The following is a 15,875-nucleotide window of genomic DNA, read 5'->3' as shown; positions in this document are numbered from 1 at the left end:
CGGCCACAGCCACAGCCGAAACGAGGAAGACAGATCCAGTCTCGCCAGGAGATCAAACACAGTTCACATTAGACACTGAGAATAAGAAAAATAAGAAATAGGAAGCAGAGGATCAATAATGGTCATGTCAGATAAACAGACAAAGAAACACAGAAGGGAGAACCACTTCGCCAACAAATTCAATTTGCACCACGAACACCACCAGCCTCCGCCATTTGTCTAGGTAGAGGGGGCAAGGGGAAAGAAACATCCAAGAATAGTGTGGAAGTCCAGATTTGCGATTTGCGTGCTTGCGCTCTTTTGCTCTCTTTGGTATTTGTTTTTTTTTTCGACATTTTGCGACTTGGGTTTCCTTCTGGAGGGTTATGACTCAAAGCAAGATAAAGCAAAGTGCAGAAAACCGAACGGGGGCCTTTTTTTTCTTTTTTTCTCCTTTTTTTTTCCTTGCCGCTTTTCTTGGATTGAAAGCCAAAAACCATGACAGAACTCGGTATCAAAGACTGACACCTCGAACACACATTTCAGCAAGGTGTCTGACAATGTACACTTCACACAAGATAGGAAGAGGGACATGACATGACCCAAAAGATTAGGACACATCAGGTCACCTCGATGAGAGAGTGGGAGATATGAGGGATCAGCAGAGATGGACGGGTATCAAAGGAACGCAAGAGATTGAGAGGGCGCAGAGGAAGAAAACAGAAGGTAGACGCAGTATCTGGGACCCCATCCGCAGCGGTGCGCAAGTTCTCAAGACAGCTTACGCAGTGGGCTGGTGCTGCGGAGGCATGCGACCCCCGACCGGCATGCCAGGGTACTGGCCACCAGCCTGCTGTTGCTGTTGGAGGTTCTGGTAGTACGCCATCTGCTGCTGCTGCTCGTTGGTCATATAGCCGGGGTGCATGCCACCGGGGCGGGGCATGGTCGCCGGGGGTGCGTTGACGCTGTTGTGAGCCACATCCTCAGGGGCATCAGTCGGGACATCGGAGGCATCGACGCCATTTTCGCTGGTGGTGGGATCGGGAGCATTCAGACAGGCCTAGGTAGTGTGAGCGTTAGCTCGGGACAGCGACCGGGAAAGACAATGAATCGCGACTCACCTGGATGAGGTTCTTGCCCTCGGCCTTGGTGACCAGCGGCTGAAGCTTGGGGGTGGTAAAGGTGTATACAAGGCCGGTCTCAGAGACAACCAAGAGGAGGACCTGGGTGCCCGTGAGAACGGACAGTTCGTATGCCTACGCAGACGCGATGAGAGTCAGCGCGATAGTTCTCGGGGACAAACCAACGTCGGGAACCAAGACTGGGCGCGTTGAGTTGTACAATGGTTTTTAAGTACTGGGCAGAGGGGGAGGTTGGAACGTGAGTGTGGTGAGTGTGGTGAGTGTGGTGAGTGTGGTGAGTGTGGTGAGTGTGGTGAGTGTGGTGAGTGTGGTGAGTGTGGGGAGACGGGAGTCGGAAGTTCTCTCGACGCGCCCCGACGTACCTTCTTCATGATACCCGCCTTTCGCTTGGAGAAGGTGATGTGGCGACGCGACTTATCCTGAATAAACTTGATCTCAATCTTGCGGCGCTCACGGCCAGGCTTGTCATCGTCGTCATCGTCGTCCTCAGCGCTCATGCGGTTGCGCTTGGTGCCGCGGGCATCAGCGCCGTTGCCGGGCTGTTGCAGCTCGTCGTGACCGGGCGAGAGCTTCTCGTCACCGACGGCAGTCATGTCGGCCATAATTGGGTTAGATAGGAAGCCGAAGGGGGTAGGAAAATGAAGTTGAAGCAGCGTCCAAAAGGGGAAGGGAATCAAAGATACCCAATCGAGTAACGCGTTTTGGGATCGCAGGGTTGGGAGAGAAAAGGAAGGGGGAGAGCGAAGAAGGCAAAGTGCGAGTTGCGATGGGCAGGCGGTCAGTCACGTGTGGGGGAGGTGGGCAACCGTGCGGTGACGGGGTGAGCGGGAGGTGCAGTACTTGCATCTACCTGCACTCAGTATGGGGAGCCCATACTGGAGCCAAGTACCACCCCCTCCCACGGGGACACTGGTGGCTGTCACCAGACGGTATTGCCCTGGCACAGTCACGCCCTGCGCACGCTGACTGGCTCCTTCCCTGAGGGGGCCAACTCACCCGCCCCACCACCCTCTCCGCTTGCGTCCGCTTCGAGGCAAACGCCAATCCCAATCGCCCGTCTGGACTCGACTTTAAATCGTGTGGACGAGATTCGGGAGTGTTAATGAACCCATCGGCCTCCCCTTCTCCCCTTTCCTTTTGGAGAAATGACGATGAGTGTGAGTGAGCGAGAGAGCCTAGTTGGTCGATCCTGAAAACGGTAGAGAGCCCCCTACATTCCACATGCCGCACTCAGATTGGCCCCCAATTCTTGGAAGGCGAAAGAACCGCATCCACCCTCTCGTCTATTATAGACCGAGATCGTCAATACCAGCCAAACCGACGGATGCGCCGATCCATGGATCTCAATCGAAGGTTCAAAATATCAAGCTCCCTCCCCGTCAGATCAACCCCCCTTCCCCACGAGCAAAGACAGTCCCGAAGGACAATATGCAGGGAACGAGGTCGCACAAATGGATCTATAATTGCATTTGCCGTGTCCCTCTTTTCTCCCCATCTGTACTACTTCCTACCCAGGCATGTGCAGCAAGTGCCCCGGCATGGAATGGGCATAGCCATCGGGTGCCATTGCAGGACCGAGACTCGTAGAATAATATGCCCGTCCCGCGGTCTACGACCTGACCATACACTCCGTAGTGGGGGACTTGCAGTTGTCGAATCCCGGCTCCGCTCGTTTTCGAAAACGGTCGAGTAAAATGGTCTCACGCCGGCGGGCAAGCTCACATTGCTGGGCTAAAGTATGCGTGGCGGTATGGAGGTGCATGCCCCTATCGATGCATCTCGGCCGACCTCGCAGCGGGTGAGAGTTCGGCATTGGATGCCTGCACTCCGTGCCAATGAATTTAGTCCCATAGGGGGTGAAAGGAAGTGGCATGGTTATAGTAAAATTTGTTTTCTAGCATCTCTGCACGGATGCCCGCCGGATCGCCCTTCCAAGGTCAAGACAGTCCAAGATCGCCAGTGGACGCATCGTCCAGCACTCCCAGGCCATCATGGCCATGACTCGGTAGTACACCACATTCAACGCCTCTTCCAGGAACGAGGATTGACAGCACTCATCATATTCTTCGCATAATGAACAGTTCAACGCTAATCACCAACGGGAGACCCAAACGTGGTCTTCGGTTCAAGTCTATTTTTACAGACAATGATGCATGAGCCATGGATAGAAGCCTCGCCCTTTGCGAATGGCAGCGATCTGCCAAACTCGGATAACAGTCGAACAGAGAGAAAAGAAAAATAAAAGATAAAGAACGGGAAGAGCGAGCTGGGGGACACAAATCAGTGGGGATTAATCCCCGGGCAGCGAGGAGGAATAAAGGAAGGCCAATCGAAGCCGGGATATAAGGAGCACGTAAAACCACCGAGTTCCTGCACCAGAAGGGACTCCGCCAATGCTAACGCCGGATAAATGAACAATCGGGAGTTCAAGTCACAATCACAGGTCTCATTCATAAAAAAAAAGGGTTGGTGAAGAGGGGCCGGGGGGAGGGGGAGGGGGATCGATGCAGAATGGATTTGGCGTCATGAGGTGGAAATAATAAAGAGAAGAAATCAAAATCATGTGCAGCGAAGTTAAGAAGAATTTGGACGACCGCACAGCCCCGAAGGACCCAGCCCTTTCAAATCACTGGTGGGACTATGGCAGCAGAGGCAAAGGGGGAAATCACTGCTGGTAGGTACCGCGGATGAAGTGGTCGCTGATACCGCCGCCACCGCCGCCCTTGGGGCCAAGCCAGACGATCTCGATCACGCTGTGGCTCTCATCTTCTTCGCGCACATAGAACTGATGGACGTTGTCCCCAACAATGTACGCGTCGTGCAGCAACCACCGATCCTTGGCGATGCCCTCATCTTCGGCGGGACGCAGCGGACCCAGACGCTCCTCGAAGCCACGCGGGTCTTCGGGCCAGGTCTTCTCGACGGCATCGAAGTCAATGGCATCGTCGGGCACAGACTCGTCATAGGTATACTTGACCAGGGAGTATCCGTTGGTCAGGACCCAGAAGTGGCGAGTCGATTCGCCCGTCACGTTGTTCACAGTCTCCTCTTGGTCGAAAACCCAACGGCGCAGGACGGACTTGCGGCCAGCAGCCGCGGAGACAGCCGTCATCTTGACCACATCCTTGGTGTACCAGCTGTTCCAGTGGTGCATGGATTCAATCTTGCGGCCAGACTCGTAAACACCATCCACGGGGTCAGTCATATCCATTTGGAAGAGTGAGGGCCAAAGCGTCAAAGGGGTATCCCCGAAACGTTGTATACACTGTCCCAGCTTCTGGTCACCGGGCTGCTCACCCCAGGACTGACATTCATCGTAGTACTTCATGAGCACATCGAGCAGCGGTCGGGAGACGAACACACCGGCCCCTCCGAAAGCGATGTGACCAAAGGTGTCGACCTGCCAGCTAGCCTCCGAGAGCGATCCAATATAATGCTTCTTTTTCTCATCAAACAGCTTCAGTTCCTTGGCGACTGTAGGGAGAGACAGGAAGAAAGTATCGTCGTCACTGAATCCAAGCCAGGTGGTATGAGGGCGGTGCTTGCGGATGTGTTCCGAGAAGGCCTCGACCATGCCGAAGTAGCGAGCAGTGAAATCCAGCGGGGAAGCCTTGAGAGTCAGGTCCAGACCGCGGTTACGGAAGTAGGTTTCCTGCTTCTCCAGGTCGTCATCCGACTCGGGGACCAGAACGATCAAGCCAGCCTTGGTGTTACCGTAGGTGTAGAGCAACGACGGGAGCAGACGATCGAGACGATCCACTGTCGTGGCCAGACCAAACAGGATCTTAGAAGTCTCCTCGACGTTGTCATCGGCGGCGACATCCACGTCGATGATCTCAGGGCAGACGAAGTTGTCCTCCTGGTTCTCGGGGGAAACGACCATTCCGCGTTCCATGGCCACCATGGGCGGGATGACGGGCTTCTCGACCTCCTCCAGGGTGTGGAACTCGGTGTCAGGGTGAACCAGACGAGGACGAATGTAGGCACGCGTATAGTTCTTGCGCGGGAGCCATTCGGAAAAGGGGAGAGGAGCGGCCAGCTTAGGGTCGACCTCGCAGGTCTTGGACTGTTCGACACGACCCGCCGAGGTATCCAATTGAGGCTGGCCGGTACCGTGATTGACCCGGTCAACTGGGTGCTTCAAGCGTAAGAAGGCCCGGTCGTAACGTTCCGTGCACCAGAAGAAAACACCGAGCGACAACAATACAATCAACGGAAACACCGTCTTCAGCCGGAAAAGAGGCATCTTGACGGTATGAGGGGTGGCCTTTTCGAGCATGTACGTCCACGATGCCCGGAAGGCAAGATATCAGGTTCTGGAGGGAGTCAAAGGTCGGTACGCCCTCGGATTAGAGATCTTATCGGATGTTGGCGTGAGAAGAGTCAAGATGCGTTGTGTTCTCGCGCTACCGTCCAGCGCTAGCTGATCACAAATCGAAGCGATCCCGGAACGAAGGAAAACGAATGTCACGGATATGGGCTTAAGGAATGACAGGCAGATCAAATACCGAATTCAACGAGAGGCTGGCAGGCCCGCGACACACTCCAAGAAAGGGTGTGGGGGGGGGGGGTGAAGGAGACGTTGGAAGGGTCTAACTGGTATTCAGAAGAGAAGATACCAACGCGGCTGGACGGTGCCAGGGCGAGGAAAAGTCGATACTGGGGATTCGGGTGGTGGGAGGAAGATGAAGGTAGTGAATGAAAAAAGGGAGGGAACAGAAAGTACAAGTAATGGCGCTGCATACAAGGGGAGAGAGTCAGGTTGAGTATTTGTGGAGGGCGATTCAGTAGGTACGGTATTGCGCGTACTGTACATGGGAGGATGCGCGGCGGGTTCTGGTATTACCGGGTAATGCCCTTGCGCTTGTAGACTCTTCTATACTCTGCGCTGCGCTGCTGTCGACGGAGGAGAGGCCCGCTTCTAGGGCCATCGACTGCTTCTCTTCGTCGCGTCTATAGCGATCCATTCTCTGGTTCCCTAGCAGCCTCTACCTCTTGTGTTGTCGCTTGTGTGTCTGATGTCGATCATGACAGAACACAGGAATGCTGGGCTCCCCCCAGGGACCTCCGTAGTATATGCCTCGAATACCAACGATCGGCGCTGGTTACAATACAGGACTATCCTACTCTACCATTATATTCGGTATGCCGGTCTGTATTGATGGAGGAGTCGATGTACGTCGATGGAAATCATTTTCTTGGCCTCTTGGGTCGAATACTGATGGTTAGATCAGTAGCGAGCATTACTTGCGTCTATCAGAAATCCGCCTGTGGATAGGACTGGCTATCTGCCCAATGAATCGACTCGAGCGGTTCAACAACCATCGGAGCCCCGTCCGGAGGGTTGTGATGAGGCCGGTGTTATCGCACGGGATCGCGATGTCAGGATGCGGGCATGCAGGGCAGACTTCCGGGACCTCGCATCATCATGATGGTGCCGGGGTTGAGTACCGATCACGTCATCGGAGACCGACACCATAGAGGACATGGGGAGGAGGTGTATGTCATCTACAACTACAACCTTGGAAGTCGGAAGGTCGATGGAGGAGATGGATAGATCGGTATTATAGATCTACGAAACATGACTACAGTACATGTAGATGGATATGTAGAGATTACCGGCAGTTGTCACAATACACAGTACCGGGGCGTTCAATACTCGGCGTCTAGCAGGATTTAAACATGATGTGACGGTCGATCGCCCAGCCTCTACCAGCCACTCAGCGCACAGCGGAGCCCTGAAGCGACGCCAGTGGCTAACGGGTTCCCCCCACCGACGCGTGTCCCGGTCTCCTCGTCGGACTCCAGACTGCCTCCGCTGCGACACCTTGATGACGGAGTACTCCGCTTTATACCTAGGTATAAGTTACTGCGGGCACGGCCTCCGTCTGCGCGTCCCTCTCCACCTCCCAAATATACATATCCCCAGCGCAGGGATCAGAATGACCTACCTAGGTAGACCCTGGGTAGTTAATCGGAGCCTGGTGCACTCGCCATGGCAGTGGTAATAAGCATCTTCGGCCAGTATATGCGCCGGGATCGGCAGTTGCACTTGGCTGGACCTGAAACCTCAAGAATAATCTCTGGATTGAGCGTGAAACCGAGGGTGTGAAAAGGTCTACCAGACTTTCGCGCCTGGCCCAGACCCCGGGAGGGGAGCGGGGTCTCGCAGGTTCTGCAACAGTCGTCCATACAATTGCCCTTATTTTCGAGACGGCTTGCGTCATCCGCGTCATGCGCCATTCTATCTCTATGACCCTGCGTCCAGAAAAGGTGGTGTTTCGCGTCGCGTGGGGAAATGAAACCCCAGCAGTTGAGTCCGTCGTTGTCACCCGTACCCTCATGTACATACATTATAGACCTCTTAGTGCCCACACCCCGTGCATCCGACTGCAAGTCCCGCCGGTGGGTGGCGAGCAATCAGAAACAGCGTGACGAATCAATCACATCTCGCGCAAGATCCCGTGCATTAAGCTCCCAAGCGCCGTCTTGGCAATGCGGGCACGGACGCCGTAAAATTGACAGATGGAACTCGGGACTTTCCACTGGCTCCATACGTATGATACCGGGTATGTAGTATCCATCCACCGCGGAGTTGCCGGGCAGCTGTAATTCGATTACCAGGCCCTCAAGTGTCAGGTTGAGTCCGCGAGCCCCTGATCGTCCCTGAGGTCTTCAGGTGGGACCCCCGAACTCTATTCGGTAGAGGTTATAGATACTCATCGCAGATTTGGTGCAGTGCAAAGTGCGCCAATCGCAAAAAGCGTGCTCAACGGCCCGGGAAATAATGCAATCTCTCACTGTCCCGTAACTAACTAGAATTAGTTAACCACCTTAACTATAGCGCCATATATCACGAACGATCCTAGAAGTCTTGGTCGACTAGTTATAGTATAAGCCCCTTGTGTATACGGTAATCTCCACTAAGTTCGAGTAATCCAGGAAGTCAAAAATATTTCATTTAAAGGGGGTTTGAACTTGGGGGGGGGGGGGGGACACAGCTACGCACAGCCTTCCCGCCCATGGTTAGTGGTCCCTGACTCATGAACAAACCAAACCCTTTCCATGCTTCGCATGACTCAGGCGGGAATCTGTATATTGGTTTCCATATGATTGAGAGAACGTCCAACGAGGTAATGAGACGCTGCAGAAGAATTAGCAAAGCATTGGCATCTTCCAGTAGCTCCTCTTTCCTCCGGTCGACGGAGTCTTGCCACACATTGCACAGCAAAACAAAACAACCTGATTCTTGAATTAGTTTGGGGCGGTCACGCGAAGATAAAAGTAACATGTCCAATCAACACGGTGCTCGAGTCGGTGCTCGAGTCTGTGCTCGAGTCAGTGCTCGAGTCAGTGACCAGCGGGCGTGGGTTCCTACGTATGCATATAAATTTCAGAGGCGGGCGCGTCCGCTGGTCTGAGATAGCTAGGGCGGCCGAGAGTTTATACTTGAGTCAGGGTTTGCGCTAGAATCCTCGTTATTTCAAAATTTGGGGTCAGCCTTATTTGGGCCTCAGGACTGACTAACGAAAGCTTTGTTAACCCGTTCAAGATTACACGGGGCGGATAGTATAGCCTTATACATATGTAAGATACACCCTGGGATACATAGCACGCCACTAGTAAGCCCGGTTTGAAGTCTTAGGGATTTTGTAACCCCATTTGCTAGGACTAAATCCCTTTATCAATGGACTAGTTCTTTTTTTCAAGTCTCATGTCTGCTCAGCTTTCACTCTATGCGGGATACAGTACCGCCCTAGTATCCAAGATTACGCGTATATACCTAGGGGAATCCATAGCCTTATTATATTATTTTCGACGGGAATATAGCACAATGGCCCCCTTGGAATATATAAGGCGAAAGTGAGGGTATCTATTCCCGCCTAGACAGCCCAGATAGTTTATCTTACCATAGGTTGACCGGCTACTTTACCTTTACACTTCCTCCATTCGCCCCCGGTCATTGAGAGTCTCTCAAGCTTACCATAGTCAGCGATCATGGATTGACCATGAACATCCCACTCAGCCACCATCGATACTCGACTAATAGAACAGACCTATACTATCCCGGGGCGGCTTATTCTTAGCTGAAAATTCTCAAAACATGTTCATTCCAGGGAATATCAGAGAGCCACCGACTTACCGGATCTTAGCGTCCTCCGAGTGCTAGTTGCCAAAACGTAGTTGGATCTAGGTCCATGTGGCAAGAGGTAATATCAACACGAATACCTGGGTGCTCTTTCGAATAGGCAGATTAGAACCAGGGTTGACTCCTTGGTCCCTACGAAGTATCCCAGGAAATATACATTTACAACGACAATACTGTGCCAGAGCCCATTGTATGGTATGAAGTAATGTACAAATCCTATCCCACCCGTTTCATCATCGTCATCTATGCAATTCTTAGCAGATCAAACCAGCCCCGGAGACGCCATGACACATGAAGACGTGAAAGGAAGACAAAGAGAACGCCGAGGACACCAAGATAACATAGGAAAGGAAGATGACAAAATGAGAGACGTGTAGCAAAGACCCTTTAAGCGTCCGCGTTCTCGCTCTTGACATCGTCGTCATTGTCTTCTGCTGTGAACGAGTTCTTAAGCTTGCTGGGCCCGGGCTTGTTGGTGCTGTTCTTCTTGGGAGCGTTGAGCTTCTTCTTCTTCGTCGGGCTAGGACTGTCTTCATCCTCGTCGGTGTGTGCCCGCTTCGGAGCTGACGAAGTTGGGCTACTAGCGCCGCTTGCACCGCTGTCGGTTGGGGTCTTGTTTCGGGTGCTGCTGCCACGGCCCGAGATGTTCATGCAGCGGTCGAGGTGCTGCGCCACTCGATTCATGACGAAGTAACGTGGGCAGATGGGGCATTTGCTGGTCGGGACTTCCGGAATGGTGCTGTCCTTCTCGTTCTTGCGCTTCTTTGGATTCGGCATCACGGCAAACAGTTTCCCATGGACATCGTGGCCAGGAAGAGTGATCAGTGGTCCGTTCTGGCAGTACTCGCGATTCGGGTCAGGCGGAGGCCGGAAGCCAGCGCCGACAGGAGGATATGACAGACGGGGAAGGCGGCATTCCGGGCAGATAATTTCTTTGACCGTGTGCATCGGGTTGCCCTTCAGGTAAACTTTGCCGCGGTCGAAGATGGCGGCTTCCGTCTCCAGGTGGGTGTTTGCTAGCTTGTTCGCATCGATGATGACTTCTTTGGCTTTTCCATCCGCCACCGACTTGCTGGGGGCTTCATCAGGCACAGTCGCCTCTTCCTCCGCTTTCTGACGAGCAATCACCACAGCAGAGCGCATGCGCGCCACCTTCTCTTCACGGTGGACTTTGGCAATCAGGTCGTGAATGATGTTATGGAAAGTTTCGTTGAGGATGTCGGTCGACTGGGAACAAGAGTTAGCTCTCAGAATCAAGCCTGACTCTAAAAACACCTCAATTATCGTCACCTACCACCTTGGCGATGGTGCCGGCAGGGTAATGCGGCCGGCTGCCGGCTGCGTTGGAGCCGGCCATTTTCGGGGTCGTCCTTGAGATGTAAACCTCGGTTGTTCGTTCCCAAATGACCGACAGCTGTGTCTACCTGCGACACAGTCAAAACCCTTCTTGCGCCAGTGCGATGCCTAGTCGTCCATGTGCTGTAAATCTATGCAGGGGGGTGCCAATCGGTGTCGCGAGGTCGGAATCGGTCCGAAGAGATGGATAGAGAGGAACATAGGAGATCCAACTGGAGGGATGAAAGGACAGACTTTATGCTGTGAGGCGAGATTCAGAAGTTAGTGGGTGAGCTTGCATGGCTTCGGGGGCAGTGAATTCGGGATGTAGTGAATGAGGTAACGACCTCGGGCCAATAGGGGCAACGGAAACGTCATGGGAATTCCGACGCGCCGTCTCGACTGCCACATATTCACGTTGAATGGAAGTCAAGACACTTACCGATTGAGGGGTCTGCTGGCTGCTCCAGCTCTCTGGCGAGAAGACGGGAGAGGCGGCGATGAGGCTGGAGCAAGTTGTTCACTGGCTTATCTTATCGTCGCATCTCCGCATTCGCCCTTCGCTCTTACTCTGCTCGATCGCAACAACCTTGGACCCCGGCGAGCATGGCGTACCAATTCTTTGCCAAAGCTCACATGCAGTCGCGGCCTGTGTCATCTCCGTCTCCAACAGCTCGATTTGCAAATCGTCCACCCATTCATCCGCCGCCTATCCAGCCGCCGCGCGCCGCTGTCGCAAAGGCCGGCCCAACTCGCGTCAACCACGAGTGTTTCCCCCCATATCCGCATGCCATTCCCGCGGGCTATACCACTTCCCACCCGCATGTCACGGTAGAAGCAGTGGATAAGGCGCACATTGCCTCCCTAAAACAAATCACGGGTCTCCTTCTCCCCATTCGCTACCCGAATTCGTTTTACGATGCCATTACTGCCGACCCCGTTGCCGCGTCTTTATCACGCGTCGCAGTCTATCATGACCACCCGATCGTTACTGTCCCCGATTCTGGATTTTCTGCTGGTACAGAAAAGGTCATTGGGGGCATTCGGTGTCGACTGGAGAGACAGGATCCCGCTCAGGAAATCCAAGGCAGAGAAGCGACGAACCTCTACATCCAGACTCTCCACCTTCTATCGCCCTACCGCGGCCATGGAGTGGCTGCGGCGCTGCTGAACTCCCTATTGTTTATAGTGCCTCCTGGTCCTAAATGTCAAGGTCGAGTCTCGGAGCTTGTCAAGCACTATAACATTCGGTCCGTGACGGCGCATGTCCACGAGGCCAACGAGGACGGGCTAAGGTGGTATGTTGCTCGTGGGTTCAAGGTCCAAGACGATATTGTCGAGGACTATTATCGACGCCTGAAGCCCTCCAGTGCGAGAATCGTCCGATTGGACGTGCAATGGGAGGAAGATGGTGAACCACAGGACAATAGATCTACCAATGACCTAGAGGATGAGGATTGGGAGAAGGTCGAAGCACAGGACAGTGAAGAAGGAGAGCATGGCGTCCAGGCGTTAAATGAGTCCCGGATTCTTGAGGTGGACGAAACACTCTCGAGGAAGCGGAAGGCCGAAGAAGAGAGCGGGAACCCGTCGCAGCGACGGTGAGCCAATGATTCGTTTCATAGAAAGAGTATTTGATATTGGTGGATACCCTGTGGATTGTTAGAATTCAGCCTACATGGGAGGGTATGTCATGCATGTAATGCGAGCGCGTTTGTTTATGAATGAGACATTTCTATGATCCGTAGAATAGCCCCGGAGGCTAGATGTAGGAAGAAAATATGTGCTGGATTGGAATCATACAAAGGGAAAGGCCATAAAGTATATGTTCACAAATAATGAGTTTTGAGCAACGCCACGGGTATCGAACCAAGCAAAACAAAGAAGCTGTATCAAAACATGACAAGAAGCTAGATTAGATGTTATAGTTCTCTGCATGCAGGAAAATCTCGTCCCTGGACGGATCCGATAACACCTGCAACTGTAGCTTGGCTACGGTATTGGCCACTTGGACCCGCATACTAGGCGGTCCACACACAAAGACGCATGCTCGACGGCCAAAATTTTGAGAATACTCGTTGAGAATCGTCGGGATATCAGGGCGGAAGTAGTCTGTTTTCCAGTTGTCTCGTCGTTGAGAGGGTTGGAAGGAAGCATACTGTGGCATGGGTCTCTGAGGAATGACCTGGGAGCTACCAAACCCAAAGTCGAACGGAACGTTCTTGGAATAGCCCGGCGATGGCACTGGAACAGAGGGGTCCTGATAATAGTGGCGATTGTTCATGTTATGGGGAGCAATGTAGGCACTTGGGAGGGCAGCGAGCCCGTCTTCGTTCTCGCGGCGTAGTTCCTTCTCCCTTTCCGCATCGCCTCCAGCTTCGTCGCGAATATATGCGGAGTTTCGCTTGTCGATGCCTAGCAGCATTCCGTAAATCTTCTCCTGTACACGATCTCGCCCAGTCTGGTCGTCTTGGTTGATTCCAGTGAGGAAGAAATGGCAGTGCACGACATCGGCCGGTGCGTAATCACGACAGATGCGCAGCTCTTCTTGAAACCATTCCATGGTCTCAGGAGTCCGCAAAGCCCAAATAACCTTGACCGTTTTCGTCACAGCCTTGCCATCTCGAATCTTTTTGATCAAGTCTAAGAGCTGGCTGGCAATCGCAGTGATACCACTTCCACCCGCAAAGAAGACCACATCATCGAAAGCTGACATCTCGCGCTGCATACCACCATAAGGGCCCTCCAGAAAAGCTGTGTAGGTCTTGTATGGACCATGGTTCAGAGCTTCAAAAAACACCTTGCGAGTGAAGCCTTGGAATGGCCGGAAGACAAGTGTCAAGTCACGATATTTCTCTCCGTATGCCGACGGAAAGTCGTCGCTGCAGAGTGACGCAATCGTGAAAGGGTGGCTCTCGAAGAATGCAATACTTGGCATGCGCAAGTACACGTACTGGCCAGGGCGCCAGCGCATCTGAGTGGGCACTGTCACCTTGACAGCGTTCTGCGGGAGCAATGTCAAGGCAGATTCCTCCCCGATCATGAACGAGGACATCCGGAAAGGGTTGGTCCAATTGAGATAGCATAGTCGGATAAGGTAAGTGAGGATCCACAGGACAATTGTGGTCCACAGGTAGGCCCATGATCCAAGGTAGTTCTTGGTGTGCCAAAACAGCATTGCCACAAAAACCCATGACACGGGGATGTGGATGACAATAAAAAGCTCATACATCCGATTCCGAATGAACGGCAGCGAGTGAATGCACAAAACAGCCAAAGGTATTATGGCAGCGAGGCCATTTCCATACGCATAGATACCCTGAGGAACCCAGTTTCGGTAGTTGAGCAAAGCGCCGTCTTCCCAGATCGGGGTGATATAGAATGGGACCATGTGAAGGAGGCTAAGGAAGAGGCAGATATACGCCCCCCAACGGTGTAGACCATTCAGTCGTTCTGGGCTCAGTCCAGTGAGCATGCTAATGAAATTCGCCTTGGTGCTGACTGCGACAATCCATGGGACCATGGCGACTGCTAGCATGCCTGCTCGAATGGCCAGGGGTGGTGATCCCAGGGTAATAGTCCAATAGTAGTAGGGTTGCGGGATGAAGCAGTACAGAGCCACGAATATAAACGCGACCAACACAATCACTGTAATGGATAGAGAAGGGAAAACAACTTCAACAGTCCCTATCCTGAGACTGGGGATGGGGCGATAGAAGACCCAGCGCATGAGCGCAATCACTTTCTGTAGCGGGACTGCTCTGAGAATCATCGACTCGCGCCTCTTGGAGGAAGGTGGGAAATTCTGCGATGAAAAGAACTGCGCATTCGAAGCATCAGTGCTTGCACTGGGAAGTTCATATTCATCGGGCGTAGAGATAGCCGGGGCGGCCTGTAGTCGGTGCTCTTTGTGATAGGCGATCCGCATTTTGTCGCCCCAAATATGGTAAAATCGAATGAGGGAGGTGACGACCAGCAACACGACCGCAAAATAAACGAACCCCCATCCGTATTTTTGGGACTGTTTGAACGGATCACGTTGCATTTCAGCTTGCTCGGCCGGGGTTGTTGAAGCAGTCACCGCGACATAGACGCGCTTGGCGATGGACATGGCTGAGTCCGACATGGTGTAGGCAGAGGTTGGGAGTTTTGGTTTTTGTGATGTCGCTTCTATGCTTCATCATGATCAGCTCTAGTTATTCTTCCGAATTGAAGCTGGTTGGCGCACCTTTCTTGACCCGTGTGGGTTGATCGGAGCAGAGGTCTCTCTCTCTCTCTCTCTCTCTCTCTCGTGTGTGTGTGTGTGTACCCCGTACCCTATAGAGGCGCCGAGTGCATACCTTCACCGAAGCTTGAGCAGAGCTTGAGATCACACCGAGGTTGGGAGTCGATCGGGAAAAGAGCGTCGGGGGGAATCCCGTCTACATGTATCAAAACCCACCGAACACTGAGCGGGGGTCACATAAGCTCCAATACTGTGATGGGATCAGCCACTGCATGAACTCGTCCTGTTGGCCAGCAGGTGGCCGAGCCAATCGAAGGCTTGCGATTCATGGGCGCACTGGTGGGAGTCCGGCTCTTCTAGGCGTCTCGCCGAGGCGACGAGGCCACCGACCATCGTGCAGAGGAATCTCCCAGTGAAGTGTGATGGTTTAGCGCTCTCGACGCCAATCAGCGCGAGTTCTTTCTGCAAAAGGTGACTGGAAGTGATCGGGCCGCATTAGCGCGGTGGAGAAGACCACTCACCTTTGCATCCTTCCTTGATGACCGAAATAACAACATCTTCGGGATTCGGCTCGCGCTCTCTCCTGGAGAACTCTTTCGATCGGGCGCGTAACCTCGTGGTCTGTTTGGAGGCGTGGGGTTTCGCGTTGAGATCCATCGGTCGATGAAGCTGAACATGCGTGGACTGGATCTAAATATATCCCCCCCCCCCCAGACACATAGACAACACGCAGGTCGAAGAGCTTCAACATTAATCCACCCATCGTTGTCGAGGACATGCATATTCATCCTGGTTCCCGACAGATCTAGCAGAGCTGAAAAATGACCTAAATCGGCCAGGGAGCTCCACGGCACTCGACAGTACATCTACATCGATGTCGGGAACGACCGAGCAAGATATACAGCTTTCATTCAATATGATCCTATGAACCAGAAACACCGCAGGTCTGACGTTCATAGAATGGACCAGTGATCCACCAATATCCCTTTGACTCTGGTGCCAATATGCCATGATCAATTGCTGATCAAGGGCCCGAAATGTCTGA

The 15,875-nt window shown here is 53.1% G+C and overlaps 5 protein-coding genes across 5 annotated transcripts; 1 reads left to right on the top strand and 4 right to left on the bottom strand.

Annotated features, from left to right (window-relative positions):
• Window positions 1–760: 760 nt before the first annotated feature.
• On the bottom strand, window positions 761–1,723 carry N7459_001779 (Transcription factor of morphogenesis MCM1; the record flags this gene model as incomplete). The annotated part of the gene is made up of 3 exons (XM_056940964.1): window positions 761–1,039; window positions 1,101–1,235; window positions 1,484–1,723. The coding sequence occupies 3 exons, from the start codon at window positions 1,721–1,723 to the stop codon at window positions 761–763; spliced, it is 654 nt and encodes a 217-aa protein (XP_056805244.1).
• A 2,063-nt stretch (window positions 1,724–3,786) lies between these two features.
• Window positions 3,787–5,367, bottom strand: gfsA (glycosyltransferase family 31 protein; the record flags this gene model as incomplete). The annotated part of the gene is made up of 1 exon (XM_056940963.1): window positions 3,787–5,367. The coding sequence occupies one exon, from the start codon at window positions 5,365–5,367 to the stop codon at window positions 3,787–3,789; it is 1,581 nt and encodes a 526-aa protein (XP_056805243.1).
• Window positions 5,368–9,657: 4,290 nt separating this feature from the next.
• On the bottom strand, window positions 9,658–10,627 carry N7459_001777 (uncharacterized protein; the record flags this gene model as incomplete). The annotated part of the gene is made up of 2 exons (XM_056940962.1): window positions 9,658–10,497; window positions 10,565–10,627. 2 exons carry the CDS (start codon window positions 10,625–10,627, stop codon window positions 9,658–9,660), a joined length of 903 nt encoding a protein of 300 aa, XP_056805242.1.
• Window positions 10,628–11,211: 584 nt separating this feature from the next.
• Window positions 11,212–12,210, top strand: N7459_001776 (GNAT family N-acetyltransferase; the record flags this gene model as incomplete). Its single annotated transcript, XM_056940961.1, has 1 exon — window positions 11,212–12,210. The coding sequence occupies one exon, from the start codon at window positions 11,212–11,214 to the stop codon at window positions 12,208–12,210; it is 999 nt and encodes a 332-aa protein (XP_056805241.1).
• A 310-nt stretch (window positions 12,211–12,520) lies between these two features.
• N7459_001775 (putative metalloreductase transmembrane component) lies at window positions 12,521–14,731 on the bottom strand (the record flags this gene model as incomplete). Its single annotated transcript, XM_056940960.1, has 1 exon — window positions 12,521–14,731. The coding sequence occupies one exon, from the start codon at window positions 14,729–14,731 to the stop codon at window positions 12,521–12,523; it is 2,211 nt and encodes a 736-aa protein (XP_056805240.1).
• Window positions 14,732–15,875: the final 1,144 nt, after the last annotated feature.

The sequence above is a fragment of the Penicillium hispanicum genome, assembly GCF_028827665.1.
Source record: "Penicillium hispanicum strain IBT 35686 chromosome Unknown utg000001l_segment0_segment0, whole genome shotgun sequence".
Lineage (NCBI taxonomy): Eukaryota > Fungi > Ascomycota > Eurotiomycetes > Eurotiales > Aspergillaceae > Penicillium > Penicillium hispanicum.
The sequence above is the reverse complement of the archived record's forward strand: the minus strand, read 5'-3'. Positions and strand labels throughout refer to the sequence as shown.